The 21128-nt window shown below is 38.9% G+C and overlaps 1 protein-coding gene across 1 annotated transcript; it reads right to left on the reverse strand.

Annotated features, from left to right (window-relative positions):
* Positions 1-11710: 11710 nt before the first annotated feature.
* On the reverse strand, positions 11711-14455 carry coq7 (coenzyme Q7 homolog, ubiquinone (yeast)). Its single transcript, XM_034131538.1, has 6 exons — positions 14283-14455; positions 13585-13763; positions 13084-13198; positions 12712-12851; positions 12374-12442; positions 11711-12199 (listed from the first exon to the last, which is right to left on the reverse strand). The coding sequence occupies exons 1-6, from the start codon at positions 14353-14355 to the stop codon at positions 12122-12124; spliced, it is 654 nt and encodes a 217-aa protein (XP_033987429.1). The 5' UTR covers positions 14356-14455; the 3' UTR covers positions 11711-12121.
* Positions 14456-21128: the final 6673 nt, after the last annotated feature.

Here is a 21128-nt window from a genome sequence, read left to right on the forward strand (position 1 = left end):
TTGTTGCTAAAGTTAAAACCTTTTATAAAGTTGTGATGCATACCACCATCATGCTTTGCAGAGTCCCCTGCCATGTTGCGTGTAATTTGACAATCTGCAACAACCATCACCCTGAATCTATGTTGTCACCAGCAGTGGAGAGCATAGCTCGGCAAAGAGGCCCATGATTAATAGCAGATAAAGGTGGCATCTTTACAAGCCACATGAAATCGAGCCTCAGGCGAGAGAGCTGATGCCTGGTTGGAGAAACACTGCCAGAGCTTTCCATTCAATCAGAGAGGACGACGACCGAGCTTAGCGGGATCGGTGTAAAATGCTGCGCCACTGCAGGAGGCTAGCAGGTGGGCTGAGCAAAACTATCCCTAATACCAGGTGTTAAGAGGCCTTGCGTGGTAACCTTCTGCTGACTGCCAATGTATCGGTGTGATTAATGGAGGAGGGGTCGATGGCAGGGATACAAGGTGTTGGTTTCTGGAGAGGTTGGGGGTGATGTAACAGGCATAGAAAAGGATAGCTGACGTGAATACGTTAAATGTGCTGTGAGAAGCTCCTTCTCCTGAACCCCTCATTGACTAACGATGCTTACTGTCTACCTTATTGGCCTTCCCGAAGGACCTTCATCCAAAATATGTTCCTCCTCAAGTATGAGGATCACAATCCATAACAGTCAACATGACCATATATCAATTAAGCACCCAGTGTAACATTTAATTCTTGAAGAAAACTTCATGGTAAACAAAGAATCGTAAAACAGAGAAAGGTGTTAATGAATTAGAGGAAATTGGGGCTGAATTTAACAATAGCTAAACTTTATTAAACTATCAGTTTTATCCAGACATGTGGTCACTGATTAGTGAGAATGCATTGCAATCTACTGGTCAAATGAGAGTGGGATTGTACTGCACAAGTTTTGTAAGAGTTTGTATGGGATGACTTCATATCGTTTTGGTGTTGTTAAAAGCAGCCCCTATTTACTTCAATTCATTAACACTTCACCATGGATTCATGAAGAAAAAACAAAACGTTTTCTTCAAGAATTCAATGTTACATGGGGTGAGCAATTGATATGCAAATGTCCAACTTGTATGTAAAGTATTCCTTCAATACTGTTCTCTTGTCAAACTGGGGCATTGGTTTGGAAGGGGGTGGGGTGGCTGCATACTATCCTTAAGTTAACAGCTTGCCTTTGGGGCTCATGACACAGTGGTGCAGCTACGTGGCCTTGGAGTCATGCTGGATGAACCACCAGGCCTGTCAGTTCAATGATGAATACTAGCGGTAGGGTCACACAATGCTAAGCTCCCGCACTCGACAATAGGTCCTTTACATAAATCTTCACACCTGATCAACAATACGATTATCACACGACATGGAGTGTAAACAGCTGCTCAAGAGAAGATACAGACAAATGTCACCTTGATGTCTATGCTGTTGTCCATTTGATATCAGTGTTTCATTGAATTTACAACACTTTGAGCTAAATGCTAAATGCTAATACGCTATCAATGACAATGCTAAGGCCATGTTTACACAGAGACGAAACGGGTTGTATCCACTACAGTTCTCTATCGTATGGACGGTTCGTCCACACGAGGCCGTAACGGAACCGCGGAAACGGAGCCCTCAAACGGTAATGGGTCCCAAGGTGGGTAGATCTGCGGACGAACCGCTCTGGGGGGCCTAACGGCTCCGTGTGTACGTCCTATACGATCATTTCCTTATAACGATGAAGCCATAGCCATGTAGCATGGTCAGTAGCTACTGCTACTGACCATGCTACAGATGTTAGTGCAACATCTACTGCTCCTCTACCACAACCATCAGCAACAAGTGGACATAGAGAACTACATGAACTACATGTTGCTAAATCCACCGCGGAGAATAAACAGAAGGGCAACCAACCATGGCAACCATGCTCGGGGGTCTTCTTCGCTGCTTTTGGTGTATTTTGTGGCGGAAGTACAGCGCCACTTACAGGCCCGGCATATGTACTACAGCGTCTCCAGCGGATCGAGCGGTCTCGTGTGGACGGACACGTTTCTTGAGCCGATACCGTGTGGACGGAATACTTTTTTGATATCGAATTCGGTTTGTTCTCCGTTTCGTTGTTAAGCAAGTCTATTTTTTTTAATTTTTCATCATCTGAGTTGCTATGCTAACAATCGCTTATTAGCACTGAAGTGCAACTGAAATTGATGACCTGATAGTAGCACAATTTATAAGTTTAAGAAGCATGGTAGCACTGTGAATGGTTGAGGACCATGTTGAAGCAGAGATAAAATACAGTATTCATAACAATGTTTTTATTTTGTTTTAAAATACAATTTGCTTCTGCCCATGTCAGCTGTAGTTTTGCTTTGCATACCATACTTCGTGGCGATTGCCATCTCAATGGATAAAAACCTCATAAAACCCCGCTTTGAAACATCCAAAGAATCCCTTTATCCGAACCCAGTGAATGGCATACAAAAGGTTGTGCCAATCCATAGTTCATGTTGAAGTGGCCAGAAAGTCAGGGGATCACGATGCGCAGCTCCTCTGTCTAGGAACAGTCTGCAAATTAAATGGAAACTGAGCAATCTGGTGCCACTAAATGTTTTTAAAGCTTGGTTGGATGCTACACAATCGGATGCTGTTGGTACCTGTTCATGTGGATAGTTATTGTAAATTGTAATCCCTGTAATGATGCTGTATGATGTCCTTTTTGTTGTTCTGTTGTTTTATGTTTTTATGTTTCATGTGGAACCTACTTGAGCAGGTCTCCCTTGAAAAAGAGATCAATTGATCTCAAGGGATTCACCTGGATAAATAAAGGTTTGAAATGAAATGAAATCACCAATCAGGATTCATCATCTGGGGACAATGATTGTTTTACAATTTATGGGAGTGATTTGTAGCAAGGATTGGTTGCACATGCAGAAATACATCTACATATGAGGTGTAACAGCACTTAAAAGTCATTTTGGTCTTGACGTCTGTCTGTTGTGGCTCTATATTTTACCTACTGAAACTGCTAAATAGGAACAGATTATAAAAGCACTTCCAGGATATCTAAAAGTTGTTCAGGGTTATATTTATCACTATAAAGGTTATTTTCTGAACTTTGTACTGATGAATCTTCATTGAGGACTGACCTTGGTGTGTTTTCTCTTTCTCCAAAAGGATTGGTGGATGGCACTGTGTGCACGCCGTAAATCAGAGATTCTAGCTGCAGTGATGTCAGCCCTTTGCCTCATGTGTTATGAAGACATGTGGAAATGTGGTCACAGCTCTTTCAGCCCACACACCCTTCTGTCACCATAAAGATTTATCATAGGTTTAACTTGCCAGGTGCACATGGACATGTGCACATGCATCTTTCAGCACAACAATTGAACATATATTTACGTATTTGTCACAAAAAATAAATAATATGTAAAACCATAAAAGCATTTCCAATCCAGAGTGATCCAAAGCAAAGTGACATTACTCTACAGGTATTCATATTAATAGACATACCACAGAACAGTAAAGATGTTTACTATTTATAAAGTAGCCTGTCAGAGTGAGGCTGTTTTTCAGCCCATGCTGGTGTATGTGAATAGTTGACCTGGATAACCAAAAGTATATGAAAGTCTCTACTGAGTCTTTTCAAATCTATGGCCCCTCACTTCTAGAGCAATGCATACTCTCATACTGTAAGTATGCACATGATTTCAAATAACATTTATGGTGACATGACAGTTAGCATCTGCGTTAGCTTTATTGCTCCGGGCAATCAAGTGGGCTGAGCTCATCCGATAAAACATAATATCAATATGTCCATGCTTGCCATGCCATATCATGTCAGGATACAAAGTTAGTCTTCCCAAAGGTTGACAGACCTCGCAGCATACTGTATAAGGCTTTAAGTAATGAAATCCTTGGCAGAAAACATAGAGAAAGTGAATGTGGACAACTGTTTGAAGTTATTTAACCTCTTAAGCACGGCGGTCCCCCCATTGGACCCCTCCCACCGTTTCTTTTCTCGAGATAATGTCTCAGGGCTTCTTAACATTTATGAAACTATTAATGTGTAGCACCAGATTAACGGGAAGAATCTCAGCTAACTGAAGATATGAACCATTTTTGCCAAAACAAAACACAAGTCTCATAAGAAGCGTCTAAATGACCCCTGAGCGAAAAAATTCTAACGCACTGCGGCACACAATTCAAGATAAAAATACCCTTATTACTTATCGTAGCTGCACATACAATATAGCCGATTAAAGCTGAGACTCCACTGATTATTTAGGTATAGTATCATCACTGAGCGATCCGAACTTGCGACAGGGGAAGCAAACACAGACATCACAACACGTACCTTTACGGAGCTTTTACGGCAGATCGTCTCACCGTAGCTGTCAATTAGGTCAAAAGACGTGTTCAATGGCATTAAAACGAAAAAAAAAAATGCTACAACTGTTGATCCATAGGTTGATAATGTACCTGTGCCTTTGAAAAAATTATTTATAATCCATAATTCCATTTTTTATGTAAAAATCGGAGCGGAAAAGTTAGCTGCTAATGGTAGCCACCAGCTTCCGGTTTTGGTAACGCGTCACTCTCACTCCTTATTTGTTAACGTTTTGGTGTGTATATAACTTTCCCTCGATTCCATTGGCTCTAGCGGTTATAAAGAGATTTCATTCATCAAAATCGAGCAAGGGGGGCCAGAGATAGGTCAAATCCACCCAAATGACCCCAGAAGTGGGTTTTTTTGGCTAAATCTCTCTAAAAAGGTCAAATTTCACTTGTTTTGCATCAATCTTGATACAGGGTACTTATTATATGTTGTACTTTGGATTCCTAAAGCTTTTAGTCTACTAACCCATCATCCAAGGGTAGTTTTCACTATAAGTAAAAAAGAAATTTTGGACGGACACTATAATTTACAGTTTTTTACTATGTAAAATCTGAATTTTCTTTAAAATAAAAAACATCTATATTGATTCTGACTTTTCTACATCCAACTCACAGGTTTATCATTACTTTGAGAATAAAGATTATTAATTTAACCCTTTTAGAAGGGAAGATATGGTCATTTGTTCTGGGAATGTCATTTTCGAACCTGAGACCTGAAAAACAGGCTCAGGGCTTAAGAGGTTAACTCTGCCAAGGTTTTTTTGGGTTTGTTGTCACCAGTTTCATGAAACTGTGTGGGATGGTGTCACATGGGCAAAGCCAAAAGTCATTTAAATTTGGAGCAAATCCACATTTTTATATAAATTGTTGATCGAGAAATATATAGTCGTGCCATTTGAAGATTTGCATATCATGTGGGACAGGACTTATGGTATTGGCGGAGGTATGTGCTCTTCAAAGCCATTTTATTGTACAATAATGGTATTAAAAGCTAAACTTAATTGCTTTCTTATCAAAAGTTGGATGAGTAGACTGTTAGGCCAAATATGAGGATGCAACCAGCAGTCAATTAGCTTAGCATAGCATAAAGACTGACCCCCCCTCTCCCCCATAAAACTAAACCAGCTTTTATTAATATCCAACAAACTATAGCGTGAGCTTAAGTGATTTTGTTACCTTCGGAAAGAGACAGCTAACTGTTTCCTTAGGAGTCTTTAAACTTGTCACGATTTTAGTTTTGTGTGTCTAGTCATGGTTTTATTTTGAAGTTCTGTTCTCCCTGTGTCTGGTCTTCCTTCCTGTGTCTGATTGTGCCTCATTGAGTTCACCTGTTGCCCTTGTTCCTGCCTCCCCTGCCCAGCTGTGTCTTGTCCTGTGATTACCCTTCTGTGTATTTAGTCTTGTCTTCCCCCTGTGCTCCATGTCCGATCGTCGTCTTTCCTGTCACCCTCCATGTTGGTCCATGTTACCTGGTCGTCAATTCTTGTCCATGATACCTGCCCGTTTTTTCCCTTCTGTAAGTTTGTTCCTGTCTGTCCTGCTTCCCGGTTTTGTTAATGTTAAGTTTCTTGTTTTTCTTGTCATCGGCTTTTTAATAAAGCTCGTTTTTTGTTACCTGACCTTTTTGTATTTTTAACTGCACTTGGGTCCTATTTTCCCCAAACCTGACAAAACTATGCTAACAGGCTCCTGGCTGTATCTCTTTACCCTACACACAGTGTGGAGAGTGGTATCAATCTTCTCCTCTTACTGTCAGAGAGAAAGCCAACAGTCTCAAACTGACATTATAGTCCAACATAAAGAAAGCTGTTTACATTCAGAGGACACTACGCAATCAGACAATGTATAAGCACAAGGTTGGAAGAAGTTTAGATATATATATATCCACTCACCTTTAAATGCATCATGTCTTTCAAGGGGAAACACAACAATAAGTCTCCTGTGTCTCTTGTACTGGGCCTTTACTGTTTCCCTGCATGCAGTTTTTTCTTCCAACCTTCCAAAGGCACAATGTTATCTTATTAAAGAACAGTAGATGTTTATATGATGATTGTTCAGTATATTCTATCATTGTCAAATGTGAGACTTAATCTTTGTGGATTAGCACATTAACCAAATCTGATGGAATGCTATCACAATGAGTCTATCACAGTATGGTTATTTTAAAATGAAACATAGTAAGTCCAGACGTTATGCAAACTGTTGGTTCAGAAAGGCCTGCTGACTAACAGTCTGCATATATCCAATCCAAGAAGCAATAGAATCTGTATCCGAAAGCTTTTATGAATTATGAGAATTTGTATTACTCGCGCAGCTCAAAATTTACAACCACATTATTCATGGGTAGCAAGACAGTCCCAGTTTAGTTAAGTTTTATTGCCCTTTTCAAATTGTTGTTTTCAAGTTGCCAACTTCTCTTTCAGTGCTTCAGCAGATTCCTTTGAGTCATTCTGAGAAAAGAACCTAAACAATTCACATGAACTCCTAAACCCCATACACATAAAGCAAATCTCTGATTAACTGAAATTAAAAATTACACATACGATAAATAAGATATTATAAAACGATTATCTACAGTTAAAGAGTGGCAGCTAATTTAGATGTTAAGTGGATGGTTTGCGGTTATTAACACCTACATGTTGACTGAGTCATCACTCCTGTTTTTATATAGTGGTAATTTCATCACCCAAAATTGTACCACAGATGGAGCTGCAGCTTTATTTAAACAGTTGCACCTTGCTATAAAACTGTCAGCACTATTAATCTGGGGCAGAGAGAATATATCATCCTGTACCACTTTTTTGTAAAGCTGCGCATGGTCTCATATTGCTTATGCAAATCGGTGTGACCTCTTATGACTTTCGTACAATAACATAATCTTTGTGTTTATTCTGTGAAGATAGTCAGAACTCTACTTGTAGCTCGTAGAAACAATTGTTGCCGCACACAGGGATCCTTAAAGGGACTCATTGGTCAGCAATTCATAAAATGTCAATTAAACAAATTATTAGAAAGTGGTTAAGGAATTACTAGAGAGTCATGCATTCAAACTGTCTTTTTTGATAAGCCATGATTTAATTACTGTTTTATATTATGCAGAAATTGTAAGAAAGGAAGTATATGACCACTGGACTAGAATTACAATACACAGCATTTTATTTCATGTTTTCAGGCTGCACTAAACAACCAGCTCATAATGTCCATCATCATAACACACGGCAGGGATGCGGTTGTTTAACTTCAGCTCTTACTTAGGCTGAGGGGCAGTAAAGAAAAAACTATTTTTAAGGAATGGAGGCCATATGTCACATTAACCCTTGAGGTCATGTCTGATATGCAAACCCACTCCAGCTAAAATAGCTCCTCTTACCTCATGCTAGGCAAAATAGATCCGAGCATGTGAACCTGGGTCACAGCTCACCTCCGTGAGAAACTGTTAGTACAGACAGGGGGTGAATTAAGACCTGAATATATCAGTCAATCTATCAATGAATGGTTTGATTTACAAATAACAGACAATTGTGACAAGAAAGTTCATCAACAAGTTGGAAAAGTTCAAAGATAATGATAATCAGATCCCATATGGTTAAGATGCTTTTAAAAGTAATGCTAGTTTCTCTGTGAGGCTGTACTTCAGTGCTTTTAGGTATGCTTATATCAGCATGTCATTGCAAACATGTTCACAATAGCAATGCTAACTTGCTGATGTTAGTCAGCACAAAACTAAAGCTGAGGCTGATGGGAATGTCATAAACCAAAATATTGGACAGGGGATCAACAAGTATGATCTCAAAATGATTCAACTGGCCCAGTAGTTCAAAACTTTTAATCTCAATCAGATCCGATCAGATTTTGAAATCCCATTTTTTGTGATCCAGGATCAGACAACTCGGACAGATTTTGTCCCAGTATTTCAAAGCAATTCAGGATAGGATCACCCTGATCCAGATTCAGACTTTTCAAGATTACTAGATCCTGAATATCAGTGCTTTAATCCTACCGATCTCCATCCAGTGGATATGAAAAAGAATACAAGGAAGACAAGAGACCACATTGCAGAGACTTCTATAATGTCTAATTATATTTTTAAATACATAAAGGACATAAAATCATAATGGAATTGTAATTTAAAAAAATACTCCCACTAGGGTAACAACAAAAAAACATTATTCAAAGGCAGCTGGATCATCCAGGCGTACTTTGAGGAGCTGCATTCTAAGTGAGGTTTCAGTTTGCTGAAGCCGGCACAGCTGTATTTGTTCTTTGGCCAGACGGATCTGCATCTCTGCCCTCTCCATGTCACGGCTCAGCAGTGTCTCGTAGGCATCATCCCTCTGCTCTGGTTGTCTGGTGCGCTTGCATTTTCTCTTTCGAGGTGGCTCTTGCAGTGTGTAATCAGGCCTGGCTGAAGGTCCAGCTTCTGGATCCACATGGGTCAGGAGGACCTCGTCTTGAATGGTGTGTGTCACATCGGGTGCATTGACTACCTGAAATGAAAGTTTCTCTATATACTTTATACCCCTTAATAAGATGATCAAAAGCATTCAAGCTCCTGGAAAATTGTAGTACTATAAGAACAAGGATGCTATATAAGAAATATAGCCATTGTAGTACTATGAAAATAGCAATTATACAAGATAATAATTGTAGTTCTATAGGGATAAGGATAAAATCACACATACCTGCGACTCACCATCCAGTACAACGTTTGGTATTCCATGTAAAGATTGTGACTGCTGACCACCAATGATATCAAGTACCACATCTGTGTATTGTCCCCTTTTATATGGTTTGTTACCCGTCTGTGGGTTTTTAGCCTGGCTGTGGTCTTTGGTAGCTTGCTGCTTCAAATTCTTCCACCTCAACCTCACTTGGTCCACCGTCCTCTTGTGTCCAGATCCTGTGGCATTCACATTGTCTGTAACTTCCATCCATATTCCGCTCTTTACTTTGGTCGCTCCACCCTCTCTGTTAAAGCTACCAACTATGGAGTCATAATTATTCCTTACACTCTGCAGCAGTGCATGGGTCTCAGCAGATACAAAATTAGGCCCCTTTTTGTCCATCTTTTCAACTCACTGGTTTGGTTTGGTCAGGTCCGCAATTAGTTTTGAAAGGTGATGACAGATGATGGACTTTAATTTTGTTGAAGATATTTTTTCTTTAATCTAAATTACATTTGTGATTGACAATCTTTGTTGTGATACTTTTATGAGCATAAATATTTATGTCATCAACATTTGGTTGAAAACAAAATAGGCCACCACAAACGTGACCAAAAAATTAAAAATTAAATTGATTTGCCATGAAGGCTTAAAATGGTGTATTATTTCAGTTAACAAACTTTGCCATCTTATTTATATTGAAACATATTTTTAAATAAATTGTACAGTACAGTTTACTCTGGAAATCCACCCCAATCCTGTGTTGTCGGTTTGAACTACCCGTTTTGAAGATTTGATCCAGATTAAAGCTTGGATTTGATTTCCTGATCTGATCGGATATCAAAGTGATCCTAATCCTGTTTTTTGGTTTTGAACTACCCAAAATCCAAATCTGATCCGATCAGATAGGTATTACAAGTTTTGAACTACTGGGCCTGGGGACCATGAACAAAAGTACATGGTAATCTATTTAATGTTCTTTGAGATGATTTCATCTGTATTCAGCCAACTTTAGATAAATTGACAGACCAATCATTCGGCCAAGATGGGCAAAAAAAAAGACAAACTATTAAATGATGAGAATAGTTTTAGAGATTGGCTGATTCATCGATGATGATCTATTGCCAAGGCCTTTGCAATGACAAGATCTCAACAGTATTGAACACCGTGGAAGTTTTTCAATCAACGTGCTGGACGGTAAGAAATGAGATTGTTGGAAAATATAATCCAAACTTTTTTGGACCCTCGCCCACACAAGACTTTCGGTCTGAACTCAGTCGAAACAGAAAAGCAAGGCAGCTCGAACTAAACAACTGGCAGTGTAACCGCAAAGCTGAAAGTGAAGCAGAGGGAACTGTAAACAAAGTTCTATGTCTATCATGAAAACCAGGTTGAAATGAGGTTAAAGGTTATGGAAGAATGGTGAAAGAATTGGGTTTAGGGTTCAGGACTTGATTAGTACATTGTATTGCAGCTCGTGATGGCCTGACCCTTTGATAGAGTATGCTGGCTTTCCCATTAAAATGTTAAGCATCTGCCTTCATAGGATGACGTTTTCAATTTAACCACTCTCACTGCCTGATAGAGCCAAGACACTACACCATCAAATGACTTCTTTAAATCTCATCAGCCCCCATTGCCTGCCATAAATCCCTTATCATGTCGCCAGTGGATGAAAAGGCCAAATCATGGGTAAAAAGGCTTTTGGTGCTTACCCAATGTACAGTGAGGACAAACTGATATTGACTAAGAGGGGAATGAACAATTTGTTCAACCTGCTGAAAGGCCTAATAGATTAGGGGCCCCTTGACAAGCCCCCTGTCAATCCCTCTTTCTCAGTGACATAATGTACCCAGAACAGCTGTGTGAGGAGGCTTAGCAGTTAGCCTAGGATGACAAGTCATTGCTCAGCTTGATATATGAGCTATTACATGTGAAACAGGAGAGTATGTTGAAGGGTGTGATGGCTGTGTATGCTCGTAACAATACGTCCTCATTACATGTATTCTAGTTATTTATCTCTTGGTGTACAGCAAGCATGAGGTCTTTTGTCCATTGCTGCACAATAATCTAACATCTTGAATCAGCTAAATGCTTCTGTAGGTCATTGAATCACTGAATTCAAAGGAGCGGCGTCATTTATGATGCATACATTTGTACACAGGCAGGATAAGCACAACATGGAATTTGAAAGCAGTGCCCTTTCATTTAAATTTGAAAAAGCAACACTTCAAAAGCCATTTTATAGATCAAACAATTAATCGATAAATCTAGAAAATAAATGACTGATGAATCAATAAAGATTAATTTTGCCCATAATCGTACAGTACAAGACATCATTTACAGCATATTAAATAATTTTTAACCTAATTACTTTATACTTTAATGACAACTGACTTAAAGCAGACCAGTGCACACCTGCACGTATTTTATTTTTATTGATAAAACAAAAAAATGATTTGGCTATTTACTACAATAAACATATTAAACTATGCCAATTCTGGTATGTTCACACTCAAAGCATATGAAGAGTAGATTTGTGGCTATGGGGCTGCTTGTTATCCCTGTATTTAAATGAATGTTTTTTATAGTATATACGCGTGTTCTCTATCTCCCCCATTGCATTTGTGGGAAGATCTATGCTTAACAAACAGACACAATTGTTACAAATGGTGTTCTTTATTGGATATTATATTGTTTTGTAAAAGCAGCAAAACAATTACCCATTCTTTAAAGACAGGAGCTTTGTCTCTTTTTGTCTTTCTCTCTTGCACACATTTACAATCCCACACCCAAAAAATTATGTTATGAGTCTCTTTTCTACTTATGAAAGTAACACCAGCGATTGTACCAACCAATGACAATTTGGTCTGAATGCAGCTTATTGACCAACACACTTAATTAAACTGTCCATGTCTTATACATTGTAGACATGATTTGACATTATGATTTATCTAGGTTGCTTTGAATGTTTGTATCTTGCAAAGTACAACAATCAAATTCAAACCATTTATATATACTGGGTCAACATGTCAAATATTGTCCAAAGAAAGTCCATTATTCCAATCACAATGTTAGATTCGCTGAGAAGCATATATTGCAGCTTTGCAGCCAAGCTGAATTGCATTTTTAAGTATCCAGTATCCAGGAACCTAAAACAAAAAAACAGATAAAACAATATAAGACTTTAAAAGATGTTCACTAAACTACTGCAAAAACAGCTGAATACATAAAGAAATGACTACTGATTGTGTATTTTGTACTTTGACTCTAATGTAATCAAAGTGTGAGTGATTGTGGAGTGAAGGAAATTAAAATATACTTACCGATTCAGCATCATGCTCCAATCCTGTGTCATGATGCTCAATCTCATCATCTCGGAATTCCTTTATTACCTATAAAAAATATGAAAGAGCATTCATTAAGTGAACTCATCGATCTTTGTTTCTTTTATTTATTTTTAAATCATCTTATGGTTCATGGTTCTGTATGTATATATATTTATTAACCATGCAGCCCGTAAAATGTATACGCTTGTTCAAATGCATGTTTGTTTATGTGTTATACCATACCATATGTAAAAAAATGTTTTACATTGCTTGTATCGTTTATCACCACAAAAAGGCGTTAGCATGTACTATGAGTACAACAGTGGTTTACTCACTTGTAACAGTTCAGTGTATCTGTCGGGGTCCTCCTCCATCAGAGCTCTTATCTGGCTGTTGTAGTGCTCTGAAATACTCTCCTCCACCGCCACAGTGCAGGCCATGGCGCCCTCTTTTCCCAGCAGTGCACTGGACGCACCTGAGCAGATTTAAAACAGAAGAACTAAACATTTAGGATTTTACAGCTGACTACAAATGGCCTATAAAACTAGAGCAGACAAACTTGTTAAATAGGGTTCAAGCTCAGAAACTTGTAAGAACGTGTTTATGGTCAACGCAGTCAACATCAAGTTCAAATATGTAGGTGGACAATGACATGTTTGCTTTCTCCTCCTGCAACACTCTGCTCTATGCTTAAAAGCTGTACTCACCTAATACAAAGCCAGCGATGTTCCAGAAGGGTAACAGCGCTGTGGGGCGGACTCTGCTCTCTGCCAGAATCTCAGTGAATTTTGCAAGATGTACCTTTTCTTGATCCCACATTTCCTTAAGACAAACATGAACATAGGGAGTCAACAATGATGCAAAAGCTCTTGTCCTGAACACATAACATTTGATAAATACAAAAATGTTTTACAGTTTCTCTACAGCTTATTTTTTCTATGAATTATTGTCTTTATCACTAAGCTAGAAACTGAATATACACTTAATAAAGCTTACCAAACTCACCTAAATAGAGTTCAGTGTCAGATCTAAACTTTAAATCAAAAATCAAAAAAGTATTTTCCATCAGGGCTTCTTTAGTATTAAGCATCTCAATTTTGTTTCGAGTTCCTCAAATGCCTTCTGGATAATGCATACATTTCAGATATAAACAGTGATGCTTATTGATCCATTGTGCAGATTCAGTCCTATTTCAGTCTTATCCATACCTGGATGAGAGGTCCTATACTTGACCGACCCAACACTGCCATCTGGCCGGCGTAGATGCGGTTGGCCCCGTATTCACCCGCGTGATCCACGCGCAGGATCCGGTGCAGCATCTCCTTCTCCTCACTGTCGCGTGGGGTCGGCACCACACTGTACGCACGTGAGCTCAGCTGCTGGGGCACTTCATAAAACATTACAGTCTGGTTACAACACAATTACAAATAGACATTTACAGAAAGACAGACATCGAAACCATAAGGGAATTATGTTTCGCTCTTGGACTTTGTGGCAAAAATTACGTTTTACTGAGAGCTCATTTGTTAACAGAAAACTGTACAATATGTTCAGATTGAAGCCTGGATGCTTTTCACAAAAAGACTTAAGTGGCATGAGTGTTTTTTGAAAGTTGTATTGAAGGAAAGGTACTATAGCCCTCCCCCCGTTGTAAAGCAACCGACTTAATTTTAAAGAGTGGTTAACTGTTAACAAGTCTGTTTGCACTGTTTGCATTATGTCCACTAACTATTCTGCTACCATGTGACTTGTGACTGAAAGCATGATACAGTAACAACACAAAAATTGTAGTTATGAAACAATACATAACATAGCTAACGTTGTAGCTACATACACACCCTGGCCAGACGACCCAAGTGTTTTTAGCATGTGTAGCACTTTAGCTCCTAGCTGTAGCTCTCCTTACCTCTGCATTTTAAACACTGGCGAATCATGGCTGGACCGACGATATTAGAACAGGAATATACAGCTCTGTGCATAGCGGTCACCTTATGATTTGACCACCTTTGATATCAAAGAAATGTAACAAAATGTGTGCAAACTGTCATTGAAAATGTCAGAAGGTGGATGCGACGCAGAGATATGACGTAACGAGGTTGCTGTGCCACGCCCCCTCTCACAAAGTTATTTAACTCTGGTTTACAAATGCAGTTAGAGCTCGTTTTAAAAGCTATTCAATACGGTAAATATTCGAATGAGACTTGTTTCTACTTAGATCAAAGTATGTCTTTGAAATGCACAACATTTTATCTGACAAAATAACAAACTATTTACTAATGAACTCCAAAACTAGTCTGATATTTTTATTTTTATTTAACCTTTATTTAACCAGATAAAAACATTGAGATAAAATCTCATTTTTAATATGTGCTTCAGCATGGCACACATTACACAGGGAATATAGAACCTTAATGGATTATTATTATTATGTCATTGTAATGATATAATCTGTCAAATAATAGTACTTGGTGAATTCTTTTTTACTGATAGCATAGGGAATAATTTGTTTGTTTTTTTGTATGTTTTTCTTTTTGATTTTACATCAAATTGTGTCTATGTGAATGGAGGGCTTACAGCTGTACATATTAAACACCCATAAAGTCTACTGTAAAACTGTAATAATGTCCTTGGCCTGTGCAGCTCCCAGATGTGTCACTAGATGGCATGATGTTACTTGTTTGTCTAAAAGACTTTAGATTTGCTCAAAGACCCATGCCGTTATGTGTGGGCCCAATAAGTTTACTTGCATTTTTTATTCAAGGTTTAGAAAAAAAGTAAACACTAACTCGGAGACACATGTGATGGTTAGTAAGTGAAGTAAAATTGGTATAAATGACCATTTAGTCTTGTTTGTTTTGGTAGCTCACAGCATTTCTTAATGTTTTTCTAAATATGGGTTGTATGAATCAGATGTGGGTTCTGTATGATCATCAATTTATTCTATCGCTGCTTTTTTCTGTGCAGGGTCACTGGATCAGCATTCTGGACAGGTCACTCTGTGGCTAAAACACAACTCAGAGAAATCCACTCTTGGCAGGCAATTCAGAGGTCACGTAGTTCACCTGGCCTACATATGGTTGGCCTGTGGGAGGAAGCCATGCATTTAAAAGAATAAAGTAAAAACAGAAAATTACCTTTGGGCCAGACACTCTGCTTTTCTGTTTCAAACAAATCACTTGTGCATTTATTTTGTTATGCAAGACCAAACCTGACAATGTGCACTCAAGCAAAGAAAATGAGGGAGTGTCTTGAGACATCAGAGGCATTATTGATGGTCTACAGATGGCAGTGTTGCAGAGATTTCTGATGCACGATTTTGTAAACTCCAGTTGGTCCCAGGTTTCATAATCATTTCCGATTCAGTCAAATATGTGGCACTGCAGTGTGGCACTACAAACACAACAGCATGCAAAACAATCTTATTTTGTATTTTAAATTGCAAAAATAACACTGTTATGCAAAAATGTCAGCCTAGAATCAATATTTGACGTGTTTGCTCCGTGCATCTATATTATGTCTGTTTGTCTGTCTGTGTGTGTGTGTTTGTGTGTTTGTGTGTTTGTGGTGAGACGCCGGTTAAGTGTTTCCCTATCTGTCTGTCTGACTGTGGGTGGCTACGCATGTGTGGCTGCCCATCGCTACATGTGCGTCGCCTTTGTCCCTTTGTGCTAGTGTGTGTTTAGGTCACAGGTGCAAGAAGGGCTGGATTGATAACAGGGCCAGGCAGGCAACTTCCCTAGGGACTCAAACTCCCAATGGCCCCAAAACCCGTCTGTATCAGTCTGCCATTTCGTTCTGGGCATGTAGAGGTTTTTTTGCAGAAAATAGCTGAAAACAATGAAAAATGTTAGGGGGTCTGCATTAGGGTGATAATGTTCTGCAGGTTCAGTCAACCCATCTCACACTGTCATTTGATACATAACTTTAAAGGGATAGTTTGTGTGTTTTGAACTTGGGTTTTATTAGGTATACACTTAACCATCCGTATTACCTACAGGAAAACATATTTTAGCCATTAAAAAGAAAGGCCTCCCCAACAAAATCAATATTAGTTAACTTGTACGCTATGTTTAGAGTTTTCTCCCTTTTAACCTTGCCGTCAGACGGCCCTTATTTCCATCAAGAACTAAAGCCGTTATATATGCTTTCTTCAAAGACAAAGTTAAGACCTTTTCTATCTGACTGCATTGACAATAATCGTTATTTTCTTGAGCACAGCACAGGTTGCCGGTCTCTGCCCCTTTAATCAGGTTGTTGTTTATGTTATTGTGACTTTTAAAGGCTTAGTTCAGATTCACCAAAGTCACACAATAGCACAAATTATTTGATAGATGCATACTAATCTAACAACGGCTTCAGTTTCCTTCTGGAAGTGGCTGATAAAACTGATATAAGCTTTATTTTTTAGGTACTAATATACGTTTCGCATCCACAGAACTACATTGTTTCACTTTGTTATTACTCCTGTCTGATTCTCCAAACTGTATGGGAACGGATGGTCATTGACCGTATTTAATACACTGACTATGGATAAGTACATCATAATTCCCCACTTCAAAACATCCAAAGTATTCCTTTAATGTGTCTTCATAAGCCTTTCAACTTTGTGGGATTGCAGCCCTTAGCTGGTGCAGAAGACCTTGAATTACCTCATTATTTTTACTTTGTTCATATAGTGCACATTCCTAAATAGATGTAATCAAATGATTCCAAATGTGCAAACAGGAAACCTGCTAGTATTATTATTGCAGCACAGGGATAGTGGTTGTTTTTTTAGGTCTCTTGCCTCATAATGAAGCTGCCATTTTTAGTCTGCTGTTTGCACCGCGGTACACTGTAATTAGTGGAGGAAAAAGAGAATATACAAAGAAGGGGAATAGGGGGCCAAAGTGCGCCTGAACAGTAAATGTTTGTGTGGGGCCCCATAACAGGATAACCCAGGCGTGGTTGGTCAAATTCAAGGGATTAACATCACTTTACTGTTGATATAATGTCGAACGCAATATATTGGCTATTGTTCTTATGCAATAGGACTTCGGGGGCAAAGTTCAATATTTCTGGGGTTCCAGTGTAGCTATTCAGGCCTATATTTCCCAATTGTTGTTAACAGTCGGATTAGCAACTTCAGATGTGAGAATGGAGTTGCTACGCCTATGATTGGATTGTTTCACAAGTAACCAGTTAACAAGCCAATTTTAAGCAAATAAAAACAACTTAGTCATCGTCAGATTTGTAACCCTCCTGTTATCCTCAGATTTACTTTACACCCTTTATCCTCTGGGGTCAATTTGACCCCAGTAGTTTAAAACTCAAGACAATGATCATATTCCAAATTTTAACCAAAATGTATGTCTCTGGTGCTTTAGGTATCTTAGTTGACTACCTAAATAACCATTTAAATAAAACATTATCCCAACCTTCCCCCCCACAGACCCCTTTATACATCCAGAATTCCTATTATGTGACTATCGAAAAATATATAAATCACCATAAAATCTCACTGATTGAAATAAAATGTTAAAGTAAGATCTTTTTTATGTTGTTAAAGGACCAATAACTAAAGCAGAGGGTAGTTTTCTTTTACAATGATACATTTGCATGTAATAGTCACCTCAATATCATCCTACACAATCAACACAAATATGTGTAAAATGTTGACATTTTTATATGTTTTATACTACTATAACAGCCTGGGGCCAAATTGACCCCAAGGAACACCGATGCGTACAAAGTGCATACAGGACATTTAAAAAAGATCTTCATGTTAAGTTTATGTTTACCCATTAGTCCTCACTAAATTAGGAAAAGTCATGAAATACTAAGCAAAAACAATAATGTGAACCATTTCTTTAGATACGTAAAACATTGAATGGGGTCAAATTGACCCCAAGGATAACAGGAGGGTTATTGCATATTCGGTGTACCGCTTCTTTTGTGTTCCACATGCACTGTTTACCTGCTTGCAACCAAAGCTCACTCAAACCGGATAGGGCAATACTACTCTGACTGAAAAACTAAACCGTTACACTTCCAATACCAAAATCTAGTCTCTAAAGAAGCTATTGTACGCAGGTATCTTTTATTTGGGGATTAGGTCGCATGGTCCTTTAAGTAGAATTTGATACTACCAGCTTAATGTCTGTTGACAGACTGGCACACTTGAGCCCCAGGGTTGGAGGATTTGTGGAGAAGAAACTGGGCTTTTCAACCCAAGGTGGTTTCCAGAGAGCTTTGGAGAACTGTCTGGCAGGTGTAACGTCTACCCCCAAACGGGAAACACCCCCACTCAGATTATGGTATAACGGATGTATGAGGTAATCAACAGCAAGGTCTTAATTCTGAACAATTAAAGGTCAGGAACATCAAAAGAAAGTGAATGTTTTCCTGCTCTTCAGTGTATTGTGACTAAGTGGATTAGAGGGCAAACCGCAGAACTAGAGAAAGTGTGAGACTGGTTTATGTATGGGTCTTTGTACCTGTATGCATATGTTTCTGACTTTGTTTGTGTAATGTTTGCATGCATCCATAAACGTGTGAGTCTGCACACCCTTGCTCCGAGGCTCTGGTCAGACAGTGCATAGCTGTGGTGGGACGCAGGCTGAGCGCTCCGAGACTACAGCGAGTCAACAATGTCTGCTCTCACTGAGGGGAGACATGATAGGTCTTGTCTCCCTTGGTCCCTGACTGGTGTGGTGGGACACTCAAAGCTGCTGTGTGTGGCGTGCATTATTTTTTAAAGTTAAATTTGTTATTTATCCAGATGTAGAATATATGACAGCAGCATGTGTCAGTGTCTGCGATTACGCACGTAATATTGCTCTTGACAACCCTCTCCTCAAATAAAATTAAGGAGAAGAATACATTTGGTGACACGCTTTATGAGAAGGGCAATTTTTAGCTCTTTTGAGTCCTGTGTGATATTTTCCTGCAGGATCAAGATCTCCATCACCTTTACTGGAAACATTAAAAAAAAAAAAAGCCTTTGTGGAATTGGCCCTGGGTGTGTGTGTGTATTGGGGACATTTGTCTCACATTTAGATTTTGCACATTCTTCTAGTGTTTTAGATTGACCAAATTCGTCCTTCAAAATAGTGTAGTCTTAGTTATTATTTGAATATCTTAATTTGAAGGTCAAAGTGCAAGATCAGCAACAGGATTGTGCCCTTAGATGGCTTTCAGGGTTTGTTTTTTCCCAACCAGCATTGCATGTCACTTTATTTATGATCTTGGTGGAGCGTTGTTGATACAAATGCTGGTTAGGCTGCTCTGTGCAATATACATTCTTTAACTGCATGGTATTTCCCTTAAAAACAACAGTTATTCAGCCCATTTTATTACAACACAAGGTTGAGAAAGAAATTAAACTTAAGCAACATTGTTTAAAAAAAACCCACCATTTTATGGTTTAGTGGTATCCCTCTGGAAGGCGAGATGTGTCATAAAATACAAAAAAGGAGATTCATTTTCTGATTTAAATTCACCAACTCTTCTAAAACCACCACCCAACCCCTTTTTATAGATGGCCGACAAGATTAAACCAGAGGAAAGTGATTTCTCTTCCATTATCGAAATGTTTACACTCAAAAATCTATCTTGTGCACAGTACAGACCTAGTTAAATCACACTCTAAACCGCCTGTTTTCATGGACACTGGAGAGTGTATTTAGCTGCGTCTGGTACAAGTTAAATGGCCCATGTCTGTCTGGCACTATTCCTTCAGTTATATTTTTTACAGCAAAGGGATGGGAGATAATGTGAACAGTTGTTCCTTATTGTGGGGGAATTGAAAAAACTCATGCCTGTTCAGACAATCCTCGTCGAGGCATTTACAGAGATTTCTGAATGAACCAGTCGGATAATTACTGCTTTTTCAGATAGCAAGCCGATAGAGAAAACACATTCATGACCAGCCGAGACCAGACTGTTCAACGGAGCATGTAAACAAACTTGGGAAACTGAGTCAAAAGTACACCCTCGTCAACAGAAATTACATTTACCTCAATGGCAAGCTCAGACACATCGGCTAGTTTATATAAAGAAGGTGTGCTCTGTGTGAGAATTAAATGAGAAAAACAAAGATGTTTTTGTCAATAAACACAAGGAAGTTTCACAGTTGAAATGTTTCTCATAGCCCTCCTGTAGGTACCACTTCACAAAGATGCATTTTATAAGGGGTCAAAACTCTGGGTCAGCTTTAGTATAATGCCCCTGGAGCAGTTTTTGGGTGTCCTGCTCAAAGACACCGTGGCAGCTCTACAGCCTCGAGTCCAAACTCCATACTTAGTGCGATCGAGACTTAATATGTCCCTCTTGGGAACCCTCTGGTTCTCATGCCCAGTCCCCCACAAACTGAGATACTGCCGCACATTGCTGTATAATTCACGTATTGTTGACCTGTTGAGAAACTGTGTACATTTCTGACTAAAAGAGTCGATCATATCAATCATAGTAGCTCAGAATAGAAGCATATCCGTTTTTACATTTACACAGACTTTTCAAACACAGAGGCAGATACAGTACATTTAGGGAAACAATCCATTTAAAGGGTGTGATGGATTCAAGAAGCCCTTCATTTGTACAAACCTGTCATTTAACCAGCATTTCCTGTTAGCCACAGGATGTGGCTCTTTATGCTTTGCCTTTGCTGTCCTAAATGGTTTTCAGGAAGTCGTGTTTGTACTCTCTGATTTACAGAGTGAAAACTGTGGGTTACCAGTGTATGAGTACACACTGTACAAATGGACTTGCAATA

The sequence above is a fragment of the Trematomus bernacchii genome, unplaced genomic scaffold, assembly GCF_902827165.1.
Source record: "Trematomus bernacchii unplaced genomic scaffold, fTreBer1.1, whole genome shotgun sequence".
In the NCBI taxonomy this organism is placed as follows: domain Eukaryota; kingdom Metazoa; phylum Chordata; class Actinopteri; order Perciformes; family Nototheniidae; genus Trematomus; species Trematomus bernacchii.

Excerpts from the sequence above, each read along its gene's own strand:
- coq7 (XM_034131538.1), bottom strand. The coding sequence starts at position 14,355 with ATGCACAGAGCTGTATATTCCTGTTCTAATATCGTCGGTCCAGCCATG. Across the intron at positions 13,199-13,584 it reads GTATAGGACCTCTCATCCAG|GAAATGTGGGATCAAGAAAA; the intron begins GTATGGATAAGA and ends GTTTGTCTTAAG. Across the intron at positions 12,443-12,711 it reads GATACACTGAACTGTTACAA|GTAATAAAGGAATTCCGAGA; the intron begins GTGAGTAAACCA and ends TATTTTTTATAG.